Genomic DNA, 25,905 nt, shown 5'->3' with positions numbered 1-25,905 from the left:
TGGGTGGATATGTTGGTGTGTTGATCACTCCTGAATGGATGTTTATGTCTTAGGATATCTGATAAATCAGTTTGTCTCAAGCTGGCTTGCCACTGTAGATGAGTAATAAACATGTTGATATCTCAGGCACTCTTACTAGTATTGAGCAATCTTGTATGTTATATAATGTATATTAGACAAACCTTTTTGTGTGAATGTACATTGGGAAATCTTGCTTGTATAAATCGTTAACATACTTATTTTGATGCAGTAAAATTAAAATGGATTATCCCTTTTTGGTAAATTAGTGTAATAATGAATCCCCTCATCCACAGTTATTGTCATTGTAACATCATATCGTAAGGGCAGTCACACTTTAGCCAAATACTATCAGCGAAACAAGAACTTAACGATATTTCATTTTAGAATGTTAATTAGATGAACTAGCTAAATGATTTCCTTTAAATGGTGTATTTGGTAGAAAAACTTAAACATTGAAATGTACCAAAGGATGCAGCAATATACTATGTACAAGTTGCTGCCATTTTTCTCGTGGGAGTAAATTTGTATATTATGCAGTCATTTTAAAGTTGAATTCCTGAAAATCACAAGAAAGTGACTGCTACAACAGGCTATTAAGATGTTTTTATTTTGATTATTGAAAGTTTCTACCCTGACCAGTATATCTGGTTGTGAATTATAACAAAAGATGTTTAGGTTTGGTAGGTGTCTTCTAATATTACTATTGGCTTTCAACAGCTTTGCAAATGACGTTAGTAGGGTTATGCAATGAACTGCATCATAAGAATGTTTTATTCAAATTCATGCATGAACAGTGTCTCTGAAAAGTACTACTAAATATAGTGGACCCTTGATAATCTGGATACCTTGGTTCCAGCCCAGATTCCTTTTTTACTGAACTGTCCGGTTTTGGCAACAAGCTTATGTGTAACTAAGTTTTCTCCCTTGAATACATAAATTTAAAGTTGTCAGTATGATGATGTTGGCAGTTTATACAGTTTAGTGACGTGCATTTTGACACATTTCGGCTAATAATTTCCCGATGAATTAGACGATTTTATTGTAGTCTGGTATTATTCTATTTTTTTAATCAAGTGAATCGGCGAAAGCAACCATGCAAACGTCCAGTAGACATTTAATGCATGATAGCAGATTTTAAAGCAATTAATTACTTTAACTTAAAATCTGAATTTTTTTTTTTATCTGTCATTAAACTGTTTAACGCATCAGCAATATTGGTGTTAAGATCGAGGGACGATAGCTCCATTTTTATTACTTAAATTTTACATTGCATTTTATGATTTATATCGAGTGTTACTTACATTTAATCTTTCATGATATCCTGGATTTAATCTACTTTCAAAATCATGCACAATATAGAACAACATTTCTCTCTGTATTGAAGTTGCCAGGTATATTTATAGACAAATTTAGAATTAATTAGTTTGAAAACAAGACCAGACCAAGACTTTTCTTTTCTGTTTGGTATTTTCTTTACAAATAATTCATTTTTGTCCAGTGTAGAAGTATTTTGTAAACTGACAGGAGTTCAATGAGTGAACACCTCAGGCAATGATCTGGCTGCAATCACCATGACTACAAAATGGTTAGCAGTGTGTTGCTCACCTGTGGCACAGGTGATTGCACATGGTTACAAAAACACTGGAATATTTAAATGAAAAGTCCATTCCATTCCCAGATAGTATTTCTTGAACCAGAATTTGAATTTCTTGACTGGTGAGTACAAGTAACATTAGGGAAATCTGTTCTCCAATATTTCCAGCCAGATTGTAAGCTTTCAGGACTAGTTGTATCCAGATTATCACAGGTCCACTATATTGATAATCATAGGATGAATTTGTTGACAACTTCTGTGATGTTTTCAGTACATTTTGTAGAGTGATGTGTATGACAATTATAGAAGGTTAAAACATTTGCAGGAAAACAAATAAGGAAAAGTACATACACCTCTGCCTGAAGTATCTGTAGAATTGTCCATTTTCAGTAAAACATGTATTTGGTTTGGTGTCTTGGTTTCTCTGAATTTTATTTGTTTCTATCTATACATTTTATCAATTCTGCTAGCACAGCTTCCCACTTTGTTGCTTGCAGATGCTGTTTCTTCAAAAGGCGCAAGAAAAAGAAGACGCGTCGATCATAGACTTGATGCATAACGTACCAAAAAGACCCACTTTTTCACACATACATACGGCCCTAAGGAAGCCACTCTCTGTTTACAAGTTGAGCCTTCCTTAAATTTTATGTATGCAACCAAAACAAGTTTCTTTTCGCTTTTGGAACATTTTCGCTATGCTGAAACTCGACGTAGGGACATGACTAAACTGTAATTCAAACCATGCCTAGGGGTTTTGAATTTGTGCTTTTATCCATTATGTTACACACCACAGCTGGTTAGAGTTGGACAGAGCTAGGCCCTCAAAGTTTTCGCTACAGTTAAGGAAGGAAAACAATGGCTGCAATCTCCTGCTTTTCTGTCGCAGATGTTGCTGTTTCACCCGTTCGAAAAAACGTCGGAAAGAAAAAAGGCGGAAATGACATGCGGCCCAGGACCATGGCCTTGATACTGTGCCATTGAATTTCCCTCAGGAAGATGACATTGCAACGTTTGACCTAGGTCCCTCAGTGCGCTCCGTCACACCGCGAGTACAACTGGCATACCTAAATCAGTCTTTCTTGAACGTTGATAATCAGTTTTAATGCCAGTTTTCTTCACCTTTACTTCGTTTAATTTGTTATGTGAATGATTTTAATTAATGTGGATAATTGATTAGGTTATTAAGCTGATGAGTTAGTAAAATTGATGAAGAAATTTTAAATTTGCATGACAATTAAGACATAATCATAGCTCTCTGTTTGAGTTCTTTAATACTATAGTTGCTGATTATGAAATTTCTTCTTTACCAATTTTAGTCTGTTTAGTATTGAAAAGTTGATTCATGAGCACTTTTATGAAAGTTTGGAAGTTTAGAATAAAGATAGCTGTTATCAATATAAAAAGGTATATATTGTACACAAACTGCTACTTGATTGTATAGGGCAGACTTCTGTGATTTCAATACTGTGAATGGATACTGCCATGCATTGCTTCTGGAAACCAGAGGCTTAAATCATTTGTTCTAATCTTTTGAGTCAGTGACTATATATTCAATGGGATTAGGTTGGAAAACCTCATGGTTTTCAACAAGGAGCAAGGACTTTCATCAGAATGTAACTCTTTGTTAAACTGATTACTCAGTAATAATGTAAGGCATTGCAAGAAGAGCTTTGTCATTTATACCCTGGTAAATTTAAATCTGATAGCTATAGACTTCGTGATGGTGTTTGGGTAAATACAGTAGACTTAAGATGTAGTCATTGTTTGGTGGTTCACTACCCATATACCCATCAGACTTTCCTCTGACTCAGATTTTTTCAATAGGAGGCTTTATATTACACCAGGATGTGAGACTTAAATATTGCAGGTTGGGTTCCACGGATTTTGTATTTTGGTTAATCAACTAGGAAAAAATTTGATTGAAAGGCTGGGAAGGGGGGGGGGGTGTTCCTTTGTTTATAGCACATATATAGGTGTTATTTGTTTAGTGGATCTTTTGTTATTAGCATTTTTTTTTATCTGTTTTATGATGAACCAAAAAGCTGAAAAAAGGGTGGACTAACAGTTTGATTGTTCAGTTGTCTGTCAAATGCAGGAATTCTCATAGATTTTCATCTGTTCAAAGTAAAGTTCTGTTTCAACAGATTTCCAAGTGTGCATGGATAGAGAGAGAGAGAGAGAACAAGATGATGACTGGTATGGAGTGAAAATAGGACAGATGAAAATCTATAAGTATTATCTGATCTGCTTGACTGACATGGAAGAGTTTTCGTAATGGCTGGTTTACTGGCCAATAACAGGGGCACAGGTCACACAGTTCTGTGGTAATGACAAATAGGGATTGGTTAAGTGCTATTCTTATATAGTCATAAGACATGGTCCTGGGTGTGTACACAAGCAGTACATGAAACATGTACAATTCTGTACAGTGTAGTTTTTTAATAATTGTAAAAGCTGGCATTCCATATTCCATAATTTGTGCAAAATCCAGTATCATGATATTTCCTTGACAACTTCAAACAACATGTGCACTGATATGAATAAATTGGAAATGATCTTACTTGTTTTGGTGCCATTTTCACCAGATAAGCATTGTCTGTGTGACAGTTCCCTCCCCTTTAATCTGGCATACCCAAGATAGCCTCCCTTTGTCCGGATTGCGGCAAGTCCCTGGTTTGGGAATCGTGTTGTGTGTGTAGGTCACTGGCATCTTCAAAAGGCTTTCCTGTGCCGAAAACCTACCCCTTTGTAACCAGGCATCCATCTTGTACAAATTTCATTATTTGACTTACACAACATGTTGTAATTATATATTCCTCTTTAGAATGAAATCATTGTATATTTCATTTGTATCATCTTAAACAGGAAAATATATGATATTGTTTTATTGGGAACATGTGGCAGTCAATGCTTGTTGAGAGTGAATCACTGATGTGTAACTGATGATTATTATATAGCATATCATTTCACATGGTTGATACTGATGAAAGTGGCATCAACAATCTGGTCTAACATAGCCTGTCACCCTTGATACCCTATAAATGTCCAGTAATACATCTGTGGTCACCGTCACACTGTAGTTAAACTGGATGATACAGGTTACAGAACGTATAGGGTTTGTTCCAAATATACATCAACAAATGCAGCATTTGCTGATTTTTTTTTTTCATTGTTTTAATTTGGTAATGTATGTCACAAGTAATGATTCCTTGTATATTGTACATAATATATATATATACTCGTGTTTACGTAGATGTACATCAAGTCCAGGAAATTATATTGTGTGAAAAGGAGAGAAAAAAATCCCACAAAAAGTGATTACAAAATTTCCACAATGTTACGTTGGAGGGAAACTGTATCATGACGCAACGTCTCATCGAAAATTTCAGAACTGTCATGAGGCCAGGATTGTGTGTACTTGTGTGTACTTGCCACTTTCTTTTTTTTCCCTTGATGATCGTCTCACAGCGTGTTTCTTTGGTCCAACACAAGTTCAAGGTGTCTGTTGTTCAGGCTGATTCGAGAAAAAGCTAGTCCAAAGTGGTATTTGATATAGGTGAACACTATCTTGTGCACCAAGACTACATCAGAATTTGTCATATACTCAGCAGAACAAATGTTTTATTTACTAACCACAAATCATCAAACTGTGTAAGGAAATTTTGGATGGGACATTGGAATTGTTGACCTGTCTCAATCAGGATGAGAGAATGACACGGGAACAGAAACCTTTACCAGCAGTAACTGATGGAACAACGATGGTGGTTACTGTTTTCATTACATGTGCCAATGAAAAGCTGCAAGTAAAAACTAAGTGCATGTCTTTCAGTGACCTGTCTGCGTTTTGAAAATGCCAGTCCTGATGGACACCTGAAGGTTAAAAAAATGTAGACAAGAATTTCTGTACAATTTTTAATTTGATGTACATAAGAGTGAAAATATCCCATCAAAGCTTCTGTTGACCTATAATTTTTTTGTTTAGTGAAAATACCTTTAAGTGATAATTTGCATGTGTACCTGGATATCGTACACATATTTTGAGTTACTATGTATTAATACTGTATTTGGGGAAACATTCGCTACAGTTGAGGTTTAGCTCATGTCTTCCTTTTGTAAAGAGGATGAAAATAAAACTGTGAATAAATTTTACATTAAGGCTGAAATATATATGCTATTTTGGGAGGGGGGCAAAAATAACCCTGGGTGAATGTTTTCCTGTACACAGTAATTGTATGGTCATATGAAATGGCAGTTGTGAGGAAGTTTAGTGACTTGTTTACATAGCACTGCAACATGTAAATATTCTCTTCAATTGGACTCATCTTTTAACATTTTTTGCCCAAAATTTAAAATGCTGTTAGTACAAGAAACTTGATGATGATGATGAAATGGTGTATAACTGATTCTAATTCCTGTCTGTGAGTTAGGCGAGAGCAGCTCTCATTACACAGGTATGGATTGACCAACTCAAAATTACAATATGTATACATGTACAAACATATCTTTGTCAACATGAGGTTGGATGAATGATTTTAACTGTAGTTACTGGTGTATTTTAATTTTGGATTAATCACTCTATAGAACCTTTAGTCATTGCTATGTGTTTTGTACTTTTTAATATATAGACAGGTCATCATTGCCATCAAAAGTCTGTTTTTTTGGTGTTTTTTAGGAAATAAGAAACCTATGTGAAATCTCCTTTCTAAGAAAAGTTTTATTGTAGGAAACTTATCGATTGTCTTTCATAAATGGGGATGTTAACAGGAAAACCTATGATAACATGGAAGATAAAATTAGTCACACAATTTGGCTTGTTTATTAGAAATGGGTGGAAGAAAGCATAATTATATTTCACATCTTCATGCAGGATTGATCTCAAACCATTTCACCAAGTAGATATCAAGTAAACATGGTGGCAAACATCCAACTACTGTCCTGTGTTTAACGATCTCATCATTATCACAATTTCTTCCTATGTGCCCGAGTTTTAGGAAAAGATGCTGTAAATGGAGATTTAAGCTGGTAGTAAGCATCAGGAAGTGACAAATACCAAATCCTTTTACTTCAGCTTTGGAGATTGTCATTTCAGCTTTACCATCTTGCTGCAGTGAGGTACCTTTTCTTTATGAGAATCTGTAAGAAGTTCAAAGAATTAATTTTTCTTCTTTCAGACACATATTCCACTGCTTCTCTGTAATTTGCCTCCAGGGTATTGCAGTATACCGATGAGAGTTACCTCTTTTCCACTCTAGCACAAAAAATTCAAAGATAGGGCAATAAGTTGTCTGCAATTGGGACAATATACTTTGCTGAATCATTAAATGGTTCCGCATTACTTTTGTAAACCTGGATAAAGGTTTTTTTAATGGAATATCAGTATTGTCACCATAGATTCACTTAAAGGTTATTGTGAGATTACAGATAAACATCTGTGTCAATATTACTTCTTCAGATGTGTAGGTAAAATTTGATGACAGATCTTAATAATTTGCATCACATTTCGTCGTAGCATTGATCAATTATTGTTTGTAAACTGGTGTTAATAAACAAAAAATAAGAGAAACTATTTTGCAACTATTGAAAGTCGGCGAATATTTTCAGCTATGGGAACAAGGTTTGCATGTATGCTGATGTAATTGATCAAACTAATTATTGTTATCATGATTTGAGTATGACTGAGTGTGGATGTAAGAGGAGCCAATTGTCGTTGATTATCTTGATGGAAATTTAAGATTGTCGAAATCAGAGTCTCTAGTAAGATTTGTTATTTAATTCATTTTCATGTACAGTCATATTTTTTTGCCTCAATTATTTGTGCTAAGGGAAAAAACGATGAGAAATACTTGTAGGTCATTCTGTTCTTTATCGAGAGAACTGCTGTGGTCTTCTTGAGGAATAAAATATCTTTTAATATCTATTTCTGTGTTGTTGATTTTATCAGTATATTTATCAAATCTGTACTTTTTGCTCTTTGCTGAAATGAATGATGTTTAATGTGATCCTGTGAAGCTTCCTTTTCTGTTGGTATCTAAATGTAGTCACTGTTCCAAGGCTGTAATTTCCAAAATAAACTCAATTATCCTGTAATTTACATCTGGTCAGATCCCATCATTAATCCAAATCTTGGACAAAATATTGCTCTTTGATAGTGGGCAAGCTCAGCCACAATGTTGACACCAGTAATCTAGGGTGAAGGTGGAGAGGAATGGTGCCAGGTCAACTACCCAGGACAGTTTGTTCCTCAGGAATCTTGGAAACAGACCGGTCTTTGTTGATGTAGTTGTGTTTTTGACAAGACACTTTACCCTTATTCCTCTCTGTATGGCTCTTCACAGGATGACACACCCAGCAATCACTGCTCTGTGTTATTACTCCCATGAAATCCATCATAGGTATACATAAAAACATATATGCATCACTTCAAACAAATAATTTTAATGCAAGTCAGATAAATATATATAAATATATAAAACATCAAACCCTGCCACACATTTCTGGACAGAGTAAAAACATTTTGACAGCTAAATCGAATAATCTTTAGACACAAGTTTAATCCATGAGAATCATATGAAGTTAAATGTACAAATTCAAACTAGTCACATGGAGAGATAATACTGAAAATCTGATTTTTTTTATTTTGAAACAAAAATATAAAATAGTTAAGTACACTTAACAATGGAGTAGTATGGAAACAAAAGTCAATTTGAGTGCACAACATCTGTTGTAAAGTATAGACTGGTATATCACAGGCTAAAAGTGTCAGCTTATAGGCTGATTTGATCCATTGTGAAGCTTTAGTTTGCTGCCATAGGTGGATTGTACAACACATTGGATATGCTGAACAATACGCTCAAATGTCTCTTTCCATAGGTCATTCTGTAAGCATTGGATATGCCTGAAAATTTACAGAAAAAAATTGATGATGTATTTAATTATAGGGATGAACACTTAACAGCAGTTTTTACTGGTTGTTCTTGTACAGACTGTATATAAATATATGATAATATATAATAATTGTAATTTTGAGGCCCTGATTTGGCACAATTCAAAAATTGTCTTCTTTCATTAGTTATGTTACCATGTTCAAATGTAAAATAATACATTTAAATAACTTCTCCTCACATTGTGTATCATCCAAATATATAAAGTGAAAACAGCAGGACCAAGTATTTGTTTCAAACCCTGTTAGCTCTCTTCAGATGATTTGTTTATCAATTTCAAATAAAACAAAACAAATTGCCGGAAGAGAGCTAAAACCTCAAAAAAGTTAGCGAAACAAATATGTCAAGGTGATATTTTCTGTTTATATACAAAATGACAATATATTCAAAATAAAAAAAGAGGTATCCTGACTAAGTGTTAGCAACTTATCAGCACCTCTGAAGAAATAATTGAATAGAGTCTGTACCCAACAGGTAAATAATTACCAGGGAAGTACAAATGTTTTCCTTTATATACCCAAGTAAATGTTATGATGGAGCTTTTTGTGATCCAGGATACCAGAATAATTGCTACATCACTCAATATACAAAGAAAGACCTGCAAAAAGTACTACAACTCTGTATACAGAAAAGATCTCGGTGAACTGTTCTGAAAAAAAAAACCCACTTATAGATACCTGTTGTGTAACAGAAAGGAGTAGTAAAAAAAGTGCTGCCCCCTCTCAGGCTTGCATGGGTGACTTTCCCACTGCAGACAGATTGCTACATTTAGCATTCCCATGGTATATGTACATTGAATGTTGATCACTTTTCACACATGAAATATTTATGACCATAATTCTACACCCTTGGATCAGAGATATGTTATTTGGGTTTTGACTCAGATTAATTTTTTTCCAGTCCCTAGACAATCATAATTACAGCAATACCAGGGCAGATTTTACCTGTTTAGGAACCTGATGACTAAGTCAACTTGTTCCAGATTCTTGTCTAAAACCAGGTCCTGCAGGTAAGTTAGCATCACCTCCTCATCCTCCTGCTCTGGCACTGTAACACAACAGAAGAGATAACTGTGTGGGGAATTAATTCCTAGTTGAAAATGTAAAATACAAAATACAATTTTGGTTTTTAATCATTCTCTGGAAAATATGTTGAATGTTTACAAAGTTAGAATCATTCTTAATTCCTCATTTTAACGATAAATCCACCAACATGTCTTTTTCTCAAGCCAACATCAATGATATCAACTTGTATACAGCTCGGAGAAGCCAAGCTAATATTTTGAGTAAAGTTTAAAAAAAAAAAAAAAAAGTAAGACTATCCAGAAATGAAAGTTATACCTTGGGCAGAACTCAGCCACTCTCTCAGCAGAGTACGGACTTCTGTGATAGTCACAGCACCACATAAGTTGACAGCTCTCTGACTGGACGATGGTATCCTATCAGTAATGGATCCAGCAGTTTCGTTAACTGTACCATCGATGAGGGTACCTGGGTTAGCCTCTTCTGCTGGTTGATCCACTATAATAGCATCTAGTTTACAGACATTGTCTTTAAATGTGTCGACTCTGGATTCTTGCTAAGATGGAAAATAAAATTTTCTTTAATATACTCTCCAAGTTTTAACGCACAAAGATGCCGGACTGGTATCAGGCATTCTGATTTTATATGTAATCATTACGCTATGTTTTTTTAAAAAGAAATGTTTTTTTTCACAAGAACAGTTGCCTAAATTGTTTCTAAAATGACAGATTTTACAGGGGTTTTTTAGGTAGGAAGAGGGGAGGGAGGGGGAGGGGATTGTAAAAACACATATTTATAAATGTTTCTATATGAAAAAATCCTTTCTTGATTTTCAAACATTAGAGATCTGAACCAGAATAACTGGCATGTTACTTGTAGTCTTAAACTACTGACTGTCAAGTTTAAACACAAGTGCCCATTTAATACATGTATTGACTTTTGATTATTTACATTAAAATGCTTGTATTTATGCTCTCCTATTATGTAATTTGATAAGATCAACAGCCAATCAGTCATGTCATAATTGTTGCATAGTAATGTACAGAAAACAGATTTGTGACATGTGATATGACTCTATCATAGTGTTAAGGCTTCCTTGAGGTTTTGAACTCAAATCTACAGTGAATGAAAATTTTGAAAAATATTTCTTATACCTGTATACCTGGATACCTGTTCATAGACACATACAAAATTGAATACCCCTGAACTAGCCCAAAATGAAACTACCACTAAATATTAGCCCTCCACAAGTAAAGAACTATTCAGTAGGCAGATGTTGAGAAAAACGTATTCCATTCCTGGGGTCACAAAACAATGTAAACCCTAGGTTCTGCCATTAGAGGAAAACTCCTAGATTATAATACATCACCTGCTTGCTGCTAACTGTTGCTGTTATTTTTGGTTGGCGCCGACTTTGGAATTCAAGTTTTTTTGGTCTACCTCTTCTTGGTTTACCCCTTGGAATTTTAAAGTTGGGGCTTCTCCTTGGTGAGCGTGATTTTGTCGGAGAACAGGTCTTTCCAGGTGACCGTTTGGATGGGGATGAAGCTTGCTGAAGGCTAAGCATAGGTATAGCATGAAAAGAGGATGGTTTTGTGATTTCTTCACTCTCCTGTCTTACATAGGCTTCACGAATCTCATCCTGTAACTCCTCCGGTAGGGCATTCAAACAACTCTCATCTAACTGGTAAATAAAATACTTTTTATAAATCTTAAGGTAACAAGAATCCTGATTTCAAGGAAAATAATTGACAATTTCTATATCAAGAATTTCTCATCTGTTTAAACTCTTTTTTAACGATACTTAACTTTCTTGCTTTATTTACATGATTATTTTACATGTACTATTTATCTTGTTGAATTTACAGGTTCTACATTTTGCCAATTTTAAGGATGAAGTAGAATCATCGAAAATTTGACACCTGGAAAAATTAAACAAATATAGAAAGTAATAGACCATTTCATGACAACTTCTGCGAAAAATCAATTTTATTCACTTTGTGCTTTTGGTAAAATTGCAAAAATTTGTTAACAGTAAAAACAAACATTGACAGGAACAATAAAACAACACGCTTTCTACCTGATGGTTCCTTCATATCGATAATCTCACAAAATCTTTCTAGAACAAGATATCTGCTAAAAATAATAAGTAGAACATATGACAGATTAACATCACAACTTTCACTAAGGCAGAAAATTGTTAAAGAGTCACAATCTACCAACATCCCAAAGGCTTTATACCTTGTGTTACAATTATTCCTACCTGAGATAATGAAGGTAAAGGCACTACTGTGTTATCGTTGTGGGTGTCGTCTCTATTAGTCTGTTGTCCTGACTGATGTGAATATCCAGATACAGCGGATTCTCTGGAGATATTTTCAACAACTGGATGTTTTTTCACAACGAGTGAATGGTTTACCCCCAGGGTGGAATGGCTGCCCTGCCGTTTTTTGCTAACAATGTCATTTTCAACTTGTTTGCGGATGTCTGGGGGCAATTCCCTCAACACGCTGGGATCTATCTGTAATTGAGGTTCATAGCTCTTTCTTAATTAATTCTCCAACAATAAATTTGAACAAACATCAAGGAAACAGATAATGGACAAGGTCTTCTGTTTCAGGAAAGCTACGCATTCTCCTACTATTACAGGATCAGTCTGAAATCCCCACAGGAGATATTCTGTTTTCTGTTTGCAAGACTTCCTGGCACAGACCAAAATCTTTGAGGATCATTTACACTATCATCTAAGTTCAAAAAGTTATAAACAGCCATACCATAGCTATATGTTGGGACAAGGCTACAATCTCTCTTCAGAAGAGCTACTTAAAATCTGGGACATAGGTTTCACAAGCAAGCAGAATCAGATCAGAATAACTTGCTGCATCTAACATACTAGAAAATATAATTGGGATGATTACATTAATTGCTAGCTATACCCACCTCTTATTTGTAAGGTGATAAGAGTACCTATATATAAAGTCTTTTTCCTCTGTACTTTTACAACTATCAGCATTATGTCAGAGTGATTGTTGAACTTATGGTCCAATATCAACTTGTTATCAACATGGTTGTTCGACACAATAAAGAATGATAATTTTCTTAACATTTTTAAATGAATTCACAAATACATAAAAATTTTTTCCTCATTTCACAAAGTACCTGTGAAGGTGATGGCATGAGATCTGCAGCTTCCAAGGAACTTTTAGCTGACCCATTTTGATTGGCTGAATCTAAGTTTTCTGACCAATGAGAGCATCCAGGTCTTTCATCAACAACCACTCTTGTCCTATGAGTTCTACTAGTACTGGGTGTGCTGTGATTAGATTGATGGCTGTGACTACCTTTTACTCTTCTGGAAATCATTTCTTTCTCAATTTGTGAGCGAATGTCTGGAGGTAATTCATTAAGTACACTTGGATCTATCTGTAATTAAGAAATAAAGACAACATGGTTTATAAACTGACCTCAGTACAGAGTGTATAGATAATGATTTAACAAGACAGGCCTAACTATGAAAACTGGTACTACTTCCTTTTTTATGTTGAGATCAATCTTGATGTTGAAAGTCCACAAATTTCTTTCAATTTGTTTTTTTTTATAAAGGTACATCTTCAGTTTACTTTTGGACAATTTGGAAAGGTAGGAATTCATTTGTACACAGAACCTGAACAAAGATTTAACCTTCAAGATAAACATGTGAAAATTATATCAAGCTTTGTTTCCATGTAACAGTTTTACAAATAAACATCCCAAATTTTAAAAATCGAGGTTAAAGTGTAAGTGACAGGGACCTAGTATTAAGTCATTGCCCCTTCAATATTTGCCTAGTGCTGTAAATGCAGCAAAGCTGCTGTCATATAAACAGGGTGAAACAGTTCAGGCAACTCGTATATATTCCACAATAAACAAATCCACCTGTACCTGATTTTGAAAATGCTTATTTTTACACACTGTCTGCATTTTCCGCCAATAATAAAACAATAAACTATAAATAAATGTATTGCCTTCAAACCTGTAACGAAATCTTTCACTTTGAAATATGTGTGATCAGCCCTGGGTTATGCCCTACTTCTGAAACTTTGTGATAGCCAGTTAGTTTCAGAAAGCTACAGTTGGTCCCTTCAAAGTACACAAGCAAAATATTCTGTCATCCAGCCTAAGTCCAGATAGGTATCTCACATTATCTTGCAGGTTCAGTTGGACAAACCGTTTCAATCAAGGTGAAACTGCAACCCACTGATGTTGAACACAAACCTGAGAAGGAGAAGGGAAGTAATCCTCGATTCCAGATGTGCTCCTATCCCCACCGCCAGCTGTCAGCTCTGGGGACCCAGATAGGTCGGGCAGTGAAGGTAGAGGAGGAAGAAACCTTTTTGCTGTCTTTCTCCTGGGTAAATAAACACAGCTTATCTATAGTCTGAATGGCCCATAAGTATAATATCAAAAGGCATATGTTGGTGTGGTTAGAGAGACAAAAACAAGTAACTTGTTTGCCATGAAAACAATAAAGAAAGAAAACTTGGCAGGACAGTTCAAGCTATCTGAAGTTCCCAACCTATAGCTACATCTTTGTATCAAAAATCAAAGGAAGGGACATAACTCTACAAAGTTAAGCAATATGTGCCATCCCTAGAGATACTGGCATATAAAATTTAGCAATCATAGGGATGACAAAATTTTGATTTACCTGAATTGATGCAAAATATTAGATATCTCTTGCTGTTATCAGTCATGTAAATATTTATTTTACATTTAATAACTCACGATATGAATATATATACAATATAAAACTGTGGGATTACCTGGACAACTCGTCCACAATGTTATGACAGTATCCCCCTAAAAAGTCGTTACTTTCATCTTCAGATTTATGCACCAGTTCACGATCTGTTTGGTTAGGTAAGTCAATAAAACTCTCCATCTCATCTCCTTCCTGTCTCGCTTCACTTGTTTGACCTTCAGCGCATGTTTCAATGTCAAGGTCAACAGAGAGAGGTAACAATGAGGCTGCTGAAGTGTTTGGAGATTTAGAGGAACTTTTATTTAGTAATGCTGAAAAGAAGAATTTGAGGCATCATTACATGTTTAACATAGAAAAAAATAAGTCATGATCTCTGACTCGAGGTAGGAAAATTGGCTTATTACAGATCAATAGCATTGCCAGATCAATACAGTTTGATACAGAAGTATCAACTTATCATTTTTACAAATTTTAACCCAGAATTTTTTCAGCAATGTCACCTCCAAAAAGTACAAATTATGTTTATGTGCAAATTCGATTTTTTTACCTTACATGTTGCTCTATCTGGAAATTTGGTAATGTACACTGATACAAAACATAAACTAAATTCATTACCTTGTTTAGAAACAGTAAAATTAAGGATGCTCTGAGCTCCTTTGTTTGACTTATGGCCCCCAAGGACGCTGGGCTCTAGTCTCTGCAGCTGAATACCAATGCCACGAAGGTCACTCGCCTTAACCTTCATATGGTTTAATATACCAATGCACTCTCGACAGATAACTTTGGGGTCATCTGTTGCCATAGGCAATGTGACTGATTTGGATAGGTTGTTGCAGATGCCATGACCTACATATAAAAAATGACTGGGTCAAGTGAAAGTTTGCTATGATCATTGTAAATGGCAGCTGTAATGATTTGAAAAGAAAAAATGTAAAAAGGAGGATGTTGAGATATTTTTTCACTACAAGTCAGCTGGAAAATAAAAAGGAGAAACAGTGTTACTAATAACAGACATTTGCCTGCAAGAGTAAGCTGTCATTTATCAACACTGAAATGTATACAGACATGATTCTAGAGGGATTGTGGTGCCCACCATTGCATGATTTCCCCCTCATTTGTCCCAAAATCAAATATGCACCACTAAGAACCAACGGATACCTACATGTAAAATATGAAAATGGTCTGTGATCAAATTCCAAAATGACCGCCTCTCGGCAATTTTGAAATTTCCAATCAGTTCCAAAGTGAAATAATGACAAGGAGGGACAAAGGAAACCCCTTGCTACATATGAAATTTGTGAATAATCTGTCTAATACCAGTGTCAACTATATCTTTTTAAGAACAGATGAATTGACAACAGACAGATTGCAGATCACAGCCAATTAGGCAATTTGTACAGCCCACCATCTGATGGTGGACTGAAAACATCAGGAAATAAATTGATATTGAATCGATAGATTTAACAATCTGTTTTAAAACTTTAGGCAAAAACAATGCCGATATCATTTGAAGTTGTACATGTAAATAGGCATTCATGGTGAAAAATGAGAAATTCTATTTGGATAAATATGGAAAATTATTTGACGACTGAAGCCAGAAATTGTCAGTTCACCTTGTAGTTAAAAGTATAATGTTCTTGTCTTTCATGTTATTTTAGTCACCTGGACAATAAACAAAAATTTACCCATGAATTTTGATGTTTCCACTGGAGCATCCTCGCGTCTCACCATCACTTTGAGAGTTATTGTCTTGCCCTTCCTGTCTATGCTCTTCAGACGGGTATGAACTTCCTCCGACAAATCTGATAGAAATTTCTCTGCTTCACCATTCTGTGGATTGAGAAGTGAAATATAGGACCAATCTAAAACTTCTCTCTTACCTCCCTTTGTTTTATCAATGTATAGTCTTGCAATAAGACTAAACATCCCACATTTTCAGTTTTTTCAGTAGAAATGGCAACAAATGCTATATCACTGTCCTGTAATAAGCGCATCTCTCACAGTGGTAATTCATTGGTCCCCTGGGCTTGTTTAAAGATAAATAGTTTACATTCAATAATAAGAAATATATACAACAAAGTGGAGTTTACAAATGTGATGTAAACTGTGGCATTATCTTTCTCAGAGACTTTCAGTTGGTTTCTAATCTGTAACCATTTCATAGTGTATTAACACGGCGTCACCTGTTTGATAAATTTCAATAAATATAATGACAACCTTGATCTAGACTCAAAAACAGGGCGGAGTCTGAGGTACTGTTATAGTTGACATTTACATAAAATTTACATAATCTCATAAGAAATGGATGCACTAGAGTTATGATATAATTCAAAGCATGACGTGACAGGTCAGACGATACAAAGATAAGCAGTTATGCACACAAACAAAAACAGAAGGGAATTAAAAATGGATTTATTATCAACTTACATGTTTGAAGCGAATACCATAATTTATTTCTGCAGAAACAGATTTCCTTTCCTGTTCAATTTTGATTGGTCGATCATCTTCTCCACGACAGTATCTGTATAGTGATTGGCCAGTTTTGGGTCCAAACTCCTTTTGGAGGACACTTAGCGACACCTTTTGTAGATCTCCACATTTCTCAATGTTCATGGTTTTTAATTTTTTGGACATAGACCATCCAACTCCTTAAAAGATGGAATTCACAACATGCATGTACATTTTTTTTTTGTTCTGAAAAATGGGTATTTAACACAACTTCAAATAAGAAGAGAAAATTCCCTTTAAGCCAGTTTGATGCAATCTGTTTACTTTTGAGAAAAAAGTTCTTATCTATTTAGGAAGAGATTGAGAATTAAATTGTATCATGTTGAATGTTAAACATTGTCTCAAGGATTTTTTTTTTAAACAAAGCTGAGGATTTACCTGGAATGTTCTGAATTGTCTGATCGCTGATGAAGTCCAGCACATCATCTGACTGAAGAAAATACTGGCCATTTGGTTTGGCTTTCCTTGTCGCCATCTTGGCCAGTAGGATGTTGGATCCTACAAATATGGAGATTGTTAGTTTTGTTGAGAATTACAGTATACCAACAATTTATACTAATATGCCCACACCTCCTCTTCAGTGACAAAATCATCACAAACAACAGTGCCACCTAGTGACAAAATCATAACATATAACAGAGTGCCCCCTGGTGACAAAATCATCACAAACAGTGCCCCCAACCATGGAAGCATCATCACAGACAGTGCCCCCTAGTGACAAAATCATCACAAACAGTGCCCCAACCATGGAAACATCATCAAAGACAGTGCCCCCAAGTGACAAAATCATCACAAACAGTGCCCCCAACCATGGAAACATCATCAAAGACAGTGCCCCCAAGTGACAAAATCATCACAAACAGTGCCTCCTAGCCATGACAAAATCATCACAGACAGTGCCCCCTAGTGCCTAGTGACAAAATCATCACAAACAGTGCCCCCTAGCCATGACAAAATCATCACAAACAACAGTGCCACCTAGTGACATAATCATAACATATAACAGAGTGCCCCCTTGTGACAAAATCATCACAAACAGTGCCCCCAACCATGGAAGCATCATCACAGACAGTGCCCCCTAGTGACAAATCATCACAAACAGTGCCCCCTAACCATGACAAAATCATCAGAGACAGTGCCTCCAAGTGAAAAAATCATTACAAACAACAGTGTCCCCTAGTGACCAGACCATCTTGTATAACAGTGCCCCCTAGTGTAAAAATCATTACAAACAACAGTGTCTCCTAGTGACCAGACCATTTTGTATAATAGTGCCCCCTAGTGTAAAAATCATTACAAACAACAGTGTCCCCTAGTGACCAGACCATCTTGTATAACAGTGAACCCTAGTGTAAAAATCATTATAAACAAGAGTGTGCCCTAGTGACAAAGTGACAAAATCATCACATAAAACATTGACCACTAATAATAAAATTGTCTTAAATAACAAGACTTTCTTGTGACAAACTTTTCTCAGTTAACAGTTTTTTGACGATAGGTATCATTTATCATGAGCTGAGGAGAGTATGTAGAGGACAATGTTGACATCAATTACATTATGACAAGGAACGAATATCAGCTTTAATTTGTTAATTTGGCAAAAGTTAACTAATTCAGCTTCTTCATCATCTTTGAAAGCCAAGAGTATTTAATATGACACTCTTCTGTGAGGATAACTAAGTGATATTAACCCATGGAAGTTCAAGGATTCTACTTTATAAATCATAAGGCCAGAACAAAATTTATGCCACTAATCTCACTTTACCCATGCCAGCTGAAGCAGGACAGCCAGTCTTGTCCATAAGTTCCTGTCGAAGGAGTGATGCAAACTCAAGTGGTTCAGCTCCGGTCATGGCCAGAAGGTCAGTACAGTCCACTAACATCTCATCACAACTGACCGCCTCAATGTCATGAGTATATCTAACCTCAAAATAAAGATTAACATTATTACACTGCCTGGTAATAAGCCCACCCCCAAATACTGGAATGTAAGAAGAGATGAACCCAAAAACTGTTTCAATGTGCAATTACCTCCATACACTGAAGTTATAAATGATGTTGGGCCACTGGGTATATTGCAGGATACAGAATTATTTTCTAGGAAAATATGAAAATATGCCATATTTAAATGATCTTGAAAAAAGATGGATTTTACATGCTGTTTTTTAACTATAATAATAATAATAATAATAGACTTTATTTCAATTCGATTACACATGGAGTCAAAGACTCTTCTCACATGTGGTCGAAAATACTATGGGTGATAAATGAATAACTAACTATTGCACAACTTAAAAGTGTTTGAGATGACTTATGAAGTATAAAATAGAATATCTTGCTGAAGCTTGTCGACTTAAAGAATCAAGAACATGAGACCTCAAAATGTGTTATTCAAAGCTGCTATCAGATATATTTCACTGCTCTGATTTTCAAAGTTAGGTAAAAATGTTTTTGAATAATGGGAGTCATTCACATCAACATGCAACAGACAACTATCTAGTTTAATCACAAACAAAAATTTGAATAAAAGTCAAATTATTCATCCATTTTTATGATCTTTATGTGTTCTTCAATTGGATCTTTTTTCTTCTTTCTTATTTGCTCTTAATCATATGAAATTTGAGAATTCTCCTTCAGAAAAAGCAATAATGGCTTAAAACAAAATCTGAGAAACACCCATCCTGTTCTGCACAGGAACTGAAAGTAACAAACATTCATTGTCAAAATTAAATATGGCAGCCTGTCAGCAATGTTGTTTTTCTCATCTTTCCAACAATTAAAATGACTAGGAACTTCACCTAAGGATAACCTTCCAATGAAAAATGGAAGATCCATCCTGTACTTCTCAAGAAATAGCGATTGTCAAAATTCAATGTGACCACTAGCCTTCCATTTGTTTTTTCTCATCATTTCCAAAATTGAAAGTGCACTATTTTAGATCAATGGTATCTTCAAAAGAAATTTGAGAAAGATCCATTCAGTAATTCTCTTGAAATAGCAACAACAAAACAACATTATAAAATCAGAGATGGCCATCTTTCAGCCAACCAATTATTTGAATCAGTCTGAAAATGAAATGAGCCACACTAGAAACCGAGAGGAACCTTTATATACAATTTGAGAAAGATCCATACTGTACATTTCAGGAGACAGTTATAACAAACTACAGTCAAATCCAAGACAGCCACATGTGAGCCATTTCATCGTCAAAATCAAAGGTTACAGTTATACCTGGCAACAGTGTCATACAGTGTTTTGGACACTTCCTGGTAGCCATCAAAGTCATATGGAATGGTCAGTAGTTCTGGACACAGCTGTTTGGCCTTCCCCATGAACATTCCATTCCGAACGCCTGACTGTAATAAACAAAATGTCAAAAGTATTTTCCAACAGGTTTAATTTAGTTAAAGACCAGTTCTCTTTGGACTATTTTTTTTGTATTAGCAAAATATAACATATCGTGGACTTTGATCCTTCATTACATAAATGATTTATCATTAAAAGCTGTAGTTAATTTTAAAAATTCTTAACTGTTTTAAAACCTTCGATGAGATTTACTTATAAAAATTGTTTTTTTCAGTGAATTTTCATTTTCATTGCTTTTTTTTTGACAAAATTACTTTAGAAGATAAAAATATTTTTCAAAGAATAATCAGTTCACCTGTCTAGCTTCATAACTACATGAAGCAATTTCAGCCATGGAGTGAAAGGACTCAGAAATCTCTGGAGCTGCTTCAGGCCTATCTATCCCATCATTGCTATCATCTTCTTCATCATCCTCCTCAATACCTTCATCTATTAGTGGTTGTCGTGTGGGAAGCTGAAGCTTCCTACCCTTCTTTCCACCCTGGTTACGCTTAAGTTCCCACTGCTGTCGTTCATAGGCAGGGTTTGACCCCTGTAAAGGGGCCTTCATACCTTGACCTCTGGAGTGAGTGACAGCTACTGGTTTCCCTAAAAAGTATGAATTATATCAATTGTAACCAATGAAGTGTAATATATGTGTTTATAATAATGGATAACTAACTCAAAACTATATTAATGATAAGTCAAATATAATCATCTTGTGGTTAAAAATTTGTCTTGAATGAAAACGTTTCATTATAATAAATTTTTGAATTATGTAGCGATAAGTCCATCATCAATAATAAGCTGACATATATGTGTTGCAGATATCACAAGTCTGAGATTATGTGCCCAACCCTGTCTTTCCTTGTGCTGTCTTTATCATACACAGTGTTATCTACAGATTATGTTCTTACCTCTTAGATCTGGCCTTTTCCTTAAACCAACAGACACAAAGAAACAGTCCATGTCAACATGCATAATGATACGGGATGGCTTGGCACTCTGGTTTTGTCCCAAATTAATTTTATTACTTAACATGCTTTTCATATCCTGGCACCTTTTGCTGGCTACCTCCATCAGTTTGGTTCTGCCAGGAAAATCTTGACTCTGACTTTGTAGCATCTTCACATAGGCACGCCATTCTGACTTCCAGGTTGAAAGATGATGAAGTCGAGAATTGGAATAGAACTCATTCAGAAATGCTGGTTCTCCTGCTGTCGCCATCCCAGTTCGTTTTGAGCCTGATGTCCCATGGCCATTCACTGCAGCAGCTTGATGGACTTTTCCAGGGGAAATAACTCTGATACCATTATCTGCTTGGATTTCATGCTCATCTGGCATCACATGGCTTACTTTTTGACTAATAACCATGTTAGTTGCTTGTTGTTGTGCTTTGAAACTTTGGTTCCCAAAAAGGGATGATTCATCGCTGTCTTCCTCAATCATGTTTTCTTCCTCATTACAATGAATGAATTGTCTTTCTGATTCATGAAAAGATGCCACTGAATCTTGTGTTTCCTGTGATGTATGATCTAAATTGTTACCTTGAGGAATGCTGTCATCCGATGACTTTTCTCTTTTATCAAAATGAGATGTATCCATGTCCATAGTGGCATTAGATGATGTGCTGCTGTGACGAGTGACTGTGTGAGTGGAGAAGGTTTCAAGACCATGTTGCTTACCTCCCTTGGCCGTGTACAGTAGATACTTTGAGTAAGGCAACAAACGACTGGCCTTGACACTGAAATACCAAACATTAAAAGACACATACAAACTTCTGATTAACATCTGCTAATAAGAACAGACCATTTGATAGGATGTTTTTAACTCTTTTCAGATTCTAGAACAACATACATGGATTTCTATTCCTATGCTGGTCAATTGAATCAACAGCACATTACCTGTCTGTGATCCATTCTGGGTGGACTACCTTCCCATTCTTCATCAGGTCCTTGATCTTACTGTTGGTTAGGTTAGTAGCAATGATATGTGTCACCCGTGTCTTGTACAGGTAGTGTTCATATTGACCTCCATGTGACACTACAAGACGCTTCAGCTCGTCTGATGATGGCTCTGTGTCAAATTAAACATCTGTCTTTTTATCATACTCATATTTCAATAAGTTCATATCTTGTATTAAATGCATCCATTTTTATTGCTGTTTGTTAGAATTACCAACAATTGTCTTTCATTGTTCTGTAATGAGCCCCCATTTCTTAATTAGCAGTGAAGTTTCAGGGTTTAATTTGTCCTAGGGTAACAGGATTCTGAAACAAGACACAGAAGAACTTACTTGTGTATCCATTCACAAAGATTGCTACTCCTTTGAATATGTTCCTAGTGTTTCCCTCAGACCCAATGTCTGCTTCATACTGATTCTGAAGTTTCTGCTTCTTGGCGGCCATGTACCCTCCCTACAATGATAAATGACAATGGGTTAACATGTGATTTATTCCATGTTTAATTACAACTACTTATCTAACGAGCATAACGATATCAACCCCAACCATAGCTATTGCTTTGCTGTAGTATAGTTATCAATATTTCATTGCCCCGCAATGAGACCATCCTTTGACTTCAAACAAAATTTGGCTCCTTGGGTTAGATATAAGTTAAATATTATTTACACAAAGATCTGTGTTTCAATCAGTATGCAAACCTAAAGTGAAATAAAAACATTGATCAAGCTCTTTTCCTCTACCATCTCTCCATCACAGTGGCACTTAAACCCTGGGCACTTCTGACTATGTTGCCTAATCACTGCATCTATCCTCAAACAAGTCTGAGAGGCCAACACATTAAATCGGACTAAAAAGCAGTGAGACAGGCTCTTATTACAGGACAATGATGTAGCATTTGTTGCCATTTTTGCTGACCCTGCCACAGACGTATGTGTGCTTATTTAGTATGTATGAGGTAGTGTTCACAGGTATTCACTTGTACCTATGGTATTTTAGTGTAAGGCAACTGTTTGATAAGTACTTACTCCTATAAATAGTTGAAATATTAAGTAGTTTTTTTTGGTTGTTTTGTTTTTGTGGACATTAAAAATCTGTTTTACTGACCTGTGCTTCCCAGCCATTATCTGTGCTCAAACGGCTAAATCCATGTCCAGTATTGCTGGGAAGGGACACCCCTTGCTTTCCACGTTTTGACATTATAGTTCAAAGGTTTCTTCAAAACATGCATCTATTTACATCTGGAAAAAGACACAGAAAACATGACAAACAAATCTCCTTACATTTCCATTTTAATTTAATCATGTGTAATACAGAAGATGGCTAAGTGTGTAAAATTTGTTCAAAACCCCTTAAAGAGTAAAAAGGTAAAAACCATCTTGACCTAAAAATTTTCACACTAAAACCCTGAAATTTGAACTCCTCTGAGATATACTAGGACTTTATAAATGTTTGAAGTTTAATTGAAATCCTTAACAAAAATGAAGTAGCTAGAGTACTAAAATAGATTTTCTAAAAATAGAAAGTGACCTTGACCTTGACCCTAGAACCCTGAAATTGGTCCAAAACATAATGGTCCTTATTCCAGTGTAAGATGTTAACCACTAACAAATGATAGCGTTACCTATGTATGTAGGTATATATCTATATATATAGGAACATCCTTATATCCCTTTCCTTAGTCTCATCATATGTGGATACAAATGGTCAGGTCACAATCCTTTTTATTATTTATGATATTCAGAAATTAAGTGTAATTACAAATGTTATACAGGTGTTATGATTAATGAACAAGATATCCCAATGACAGTAACAATAATTCTGCCAGATAATTGTTCCCATTGTTTACACTGGGCATTCATTGAAATGACAGGCAGTTTCAGCCTCATGACAGGTAACCATATATGCTGCTTTAATTGATATCGGTATGTAAATGTCACGCTTATCCTGATAAAATCTTCTACTTTGACATATCAAAGTCATTTTCTAACCTAGAAATTAAAATTTTAATATGTCTACCTGGTACATGTATCTTGTACAACATACATGTCTCCACCCTTGGTATAAGTAATTTGTTGAACTGTATTATACATGAACTAATGACCTACATGACCGAGAACCCAGGTAATTTTAGTTACAGAAACATCCGACGCTTTCTGTGAGAAAAAAAACTGTGATTAAATCCATAAATCATGAATTATTATGAGCATTCATCTCATTGGCAAATTAGGATACTTTTTCACAATAAACATTTTTACATGTCAAACATCCTCCCAGATATCATAAATCATTAAACCATCCTCTGATGCCGATATTTTGTTGTCATCTATCAAGTGAATAAAAATCATCAATGAATAACAGGCCCTGCCTCCTTTCCATTGTTTGCCATGGAAGTCCAAACATGCATATGTTGTATTGGAAAAATGATGATTTTAAAATGATCGATTGTAGTGAGACTGCTTTTTGATTTGAATGAACAAGTGAGTTGTAGATTGGCACATGAAAATTAATCTTATTTGAAAAGTTTGTGGTGTGGTAAGTAATGTGACACATTTGAGTTAAAAACAAAACGACATAGACACAGTCATCCACTATTTTCTTAACATGATTACAATTTGCTTTTTTCTCATCAAAATGTCATTCCTTTTTGAAATGATGATTTTATAAATGTAAAACTTTGTGGCCACAGTTAGGCTAACTCAAGCATCTCTGTGATTCAGTGATGTCACCATAAACAGAAGCTACCACTTCTGATATGCATGTCTGTCATTTCAAGTGAGCAATTTTTAGGTCACACCTGTGGATATCTTTCGGGAAAATACTGATGTGTTATAGGAAGGAGTAACAAAGACAACCTGCCACCACTGGGGTTTGAACTAGCAACCATTCAGTATCTAGCCCAACATGCCTCCACTCAAGCAATGGGAAATTCCCACCAGCCAAGGCAAGTAAGGGACCTCTACTCTAAACTTCTACGCTACTCCCTTCCCACAGTTTTAGACCTCGAAGACAACAACAAAACAGACTTGATATCTAAAAGGAGGCATCTCTATCTCCTATAACTTCTTCATAACCCTTGAAGTATTCAATTCCAAGATACAATTATTAAAGGGTACCTCTAATAGGCCTTACTGTTTTGGAGGCAAAGCCTCAAAACATTATTTAGTAAACTAAATCAAAAGCAGGTTTACAATTCAAATTAAGTTTGTCAATCTTAATCTTAAACAATCATCGGGGACCCCAATGGAACTAAGCATTTTTAGGTTTTGATGGGTCACCCCAGATCTCAGGTAAAATGACATTTTTATCAACAATATTGAGCAATTTATACTTGTTATTTATCTTCAAATTATTAATAAATATATGTAAACTTGGATATATTTACATTATTTCTTATCTTTTTAACTAGATTTTATGTAACCACGTACATCCTGTCATGTTACTTGACTTACCAGGCAATGATCTATCTAAAGTGAAAGTAAAACATGACGTAGTGACTGATAATAGTGTTACTTACCTGTAAAGAGAGGTGAAGACTTCAATCATCGTGATTCTGATAAGCCTTATACAGTTTAAAGATAATCAGATAAATGTTAACGCTATCTTATGTTAATTTTGTTTTTAAAATCAACTCGTTCGTATATAGCCTACCTAAGCACAAAACGGCCAATGTTGAAATAGTGCGGCCGTACCGAAGGGACAGATCTTCGGACAGATTGAAGTCTACAATTAACATGTTATCATTATATTGATACAGTAATTGGTTAACTGA

At 35.3% G+C, this 25,905-nt stretch overlaps 2 protein-coding genes across 7 annotated transcripts in view; one reads left to right on the top strand and one right to left on the bottom strand.

The window, feature by feature from the left end:
- Window positions 1-7,532, top strand: part of LOC132562065 (casein kinase I-like) — a 46,539-nt gene extending 39,007 nt beyond the window's left edge. For all 6 annotated transcript variants that reach the window (XM_060226795.1, XM_060226793.1, XM_060226794.1 and 3 more), the window contains one exon: window positions 2,113-7,532. In XM_060226795.1, coding sequence (XP_060082778.1) covers window positions 2,113-2,161 — 49 coding nt within the window. In that variant the 3' untranslated portion in view covers window positions 2,162-7,532. The remainder of the gene's footprint in view (window positions 1-2,112) is intronic.
- A 502-nt stretch (window positions 7,533-8,034) lies between these two features.
- On the bottom strand, window positions 8,035-25,825 carry LOC132562064 (DNA repair protein REV1-like). Its single transcript, XM_060226788.1, has 20 exons — window positions 25,651-25,825; window positions 23,241-23,374; window positions 22,469-22,589; window positions 22,077-22,248; window positions 21,090-21,916; window positions 20,489-20,781; window positions 20,059-20,183; window positions 18,593-18,747; window positions 17,206-17,325; window positions 16,747-16,967; window positions 16,005-16,149; window positions 14,935-15,165; window positions 14,381-14,630; window positions 13,833-13,965; window positions 12,738-13,001; window positions 11,842-12,099; window positions 10,948-11,262; window positions 9,897-10,134; window positions 9,501-9,603; window positions 8,035-8,510 (listed from the first exon to the last, which is right to left on the bottom strand). Exons 2-20 carry the CDS (start codon window positions 23,331-23,333, stop codon window positions 8,375-8,377), a joined length of 4,200 nt encoding a protein of 1,399 aa, XP_060082771.1. The 5' UTR covers window positions 23,334-23,374; window positions 25,651-25,825; the 3' UTR covers window positions 8,035-8,374.
- Between the last annotated feature and the right edge of the window lie 80 nt (window positions 25,826-25,905).

The sequence above is a fragment of the Ylistrum balloti genome, unplaced genomic scaffold (assembly GCF_031769215.1).
Source record: "Ylistrum balloti isolate Yb309-2 unplaced genomic scaffold, AGI_CSIRO_Ybal_v1 Utg371338, whole genome shotgun sequence".
Taxonomy (NCBI): Eukaryota; Metazoa; Mollusca; class Bivalvia; order Pectinida; family Pectinidae; genus Ylistrum; species Ylistrum balloti.
Note: the sequence above shows the minus strand (reverse complement) of the source record. Positions and strands in the feature narration are given on the sequence as shown.

Coding starts and splice junctions, on each gene's coding strand:
- LOC132562064 (XM_060226788.1), bottom strand. CDS start 23,333: ATGTCAAAACGTGGAAAGCAAGGGGTGTCCCTTCCCAGCAATACTGGA. Junction 15,166..16,004: donor GGAAACATCAAAATTCATGG/GTAAATTTTTGT, acceptor TTTTATATGTAG/GTCATGGCATCTGCAACAAC. Junction 14,631..14,934: donor TTTTACTGTTTCTAAACAAG/GTAATGAATTTA, acceptor TCTTCTTTTCAG/CATTACTAAATAAAAGTTCC.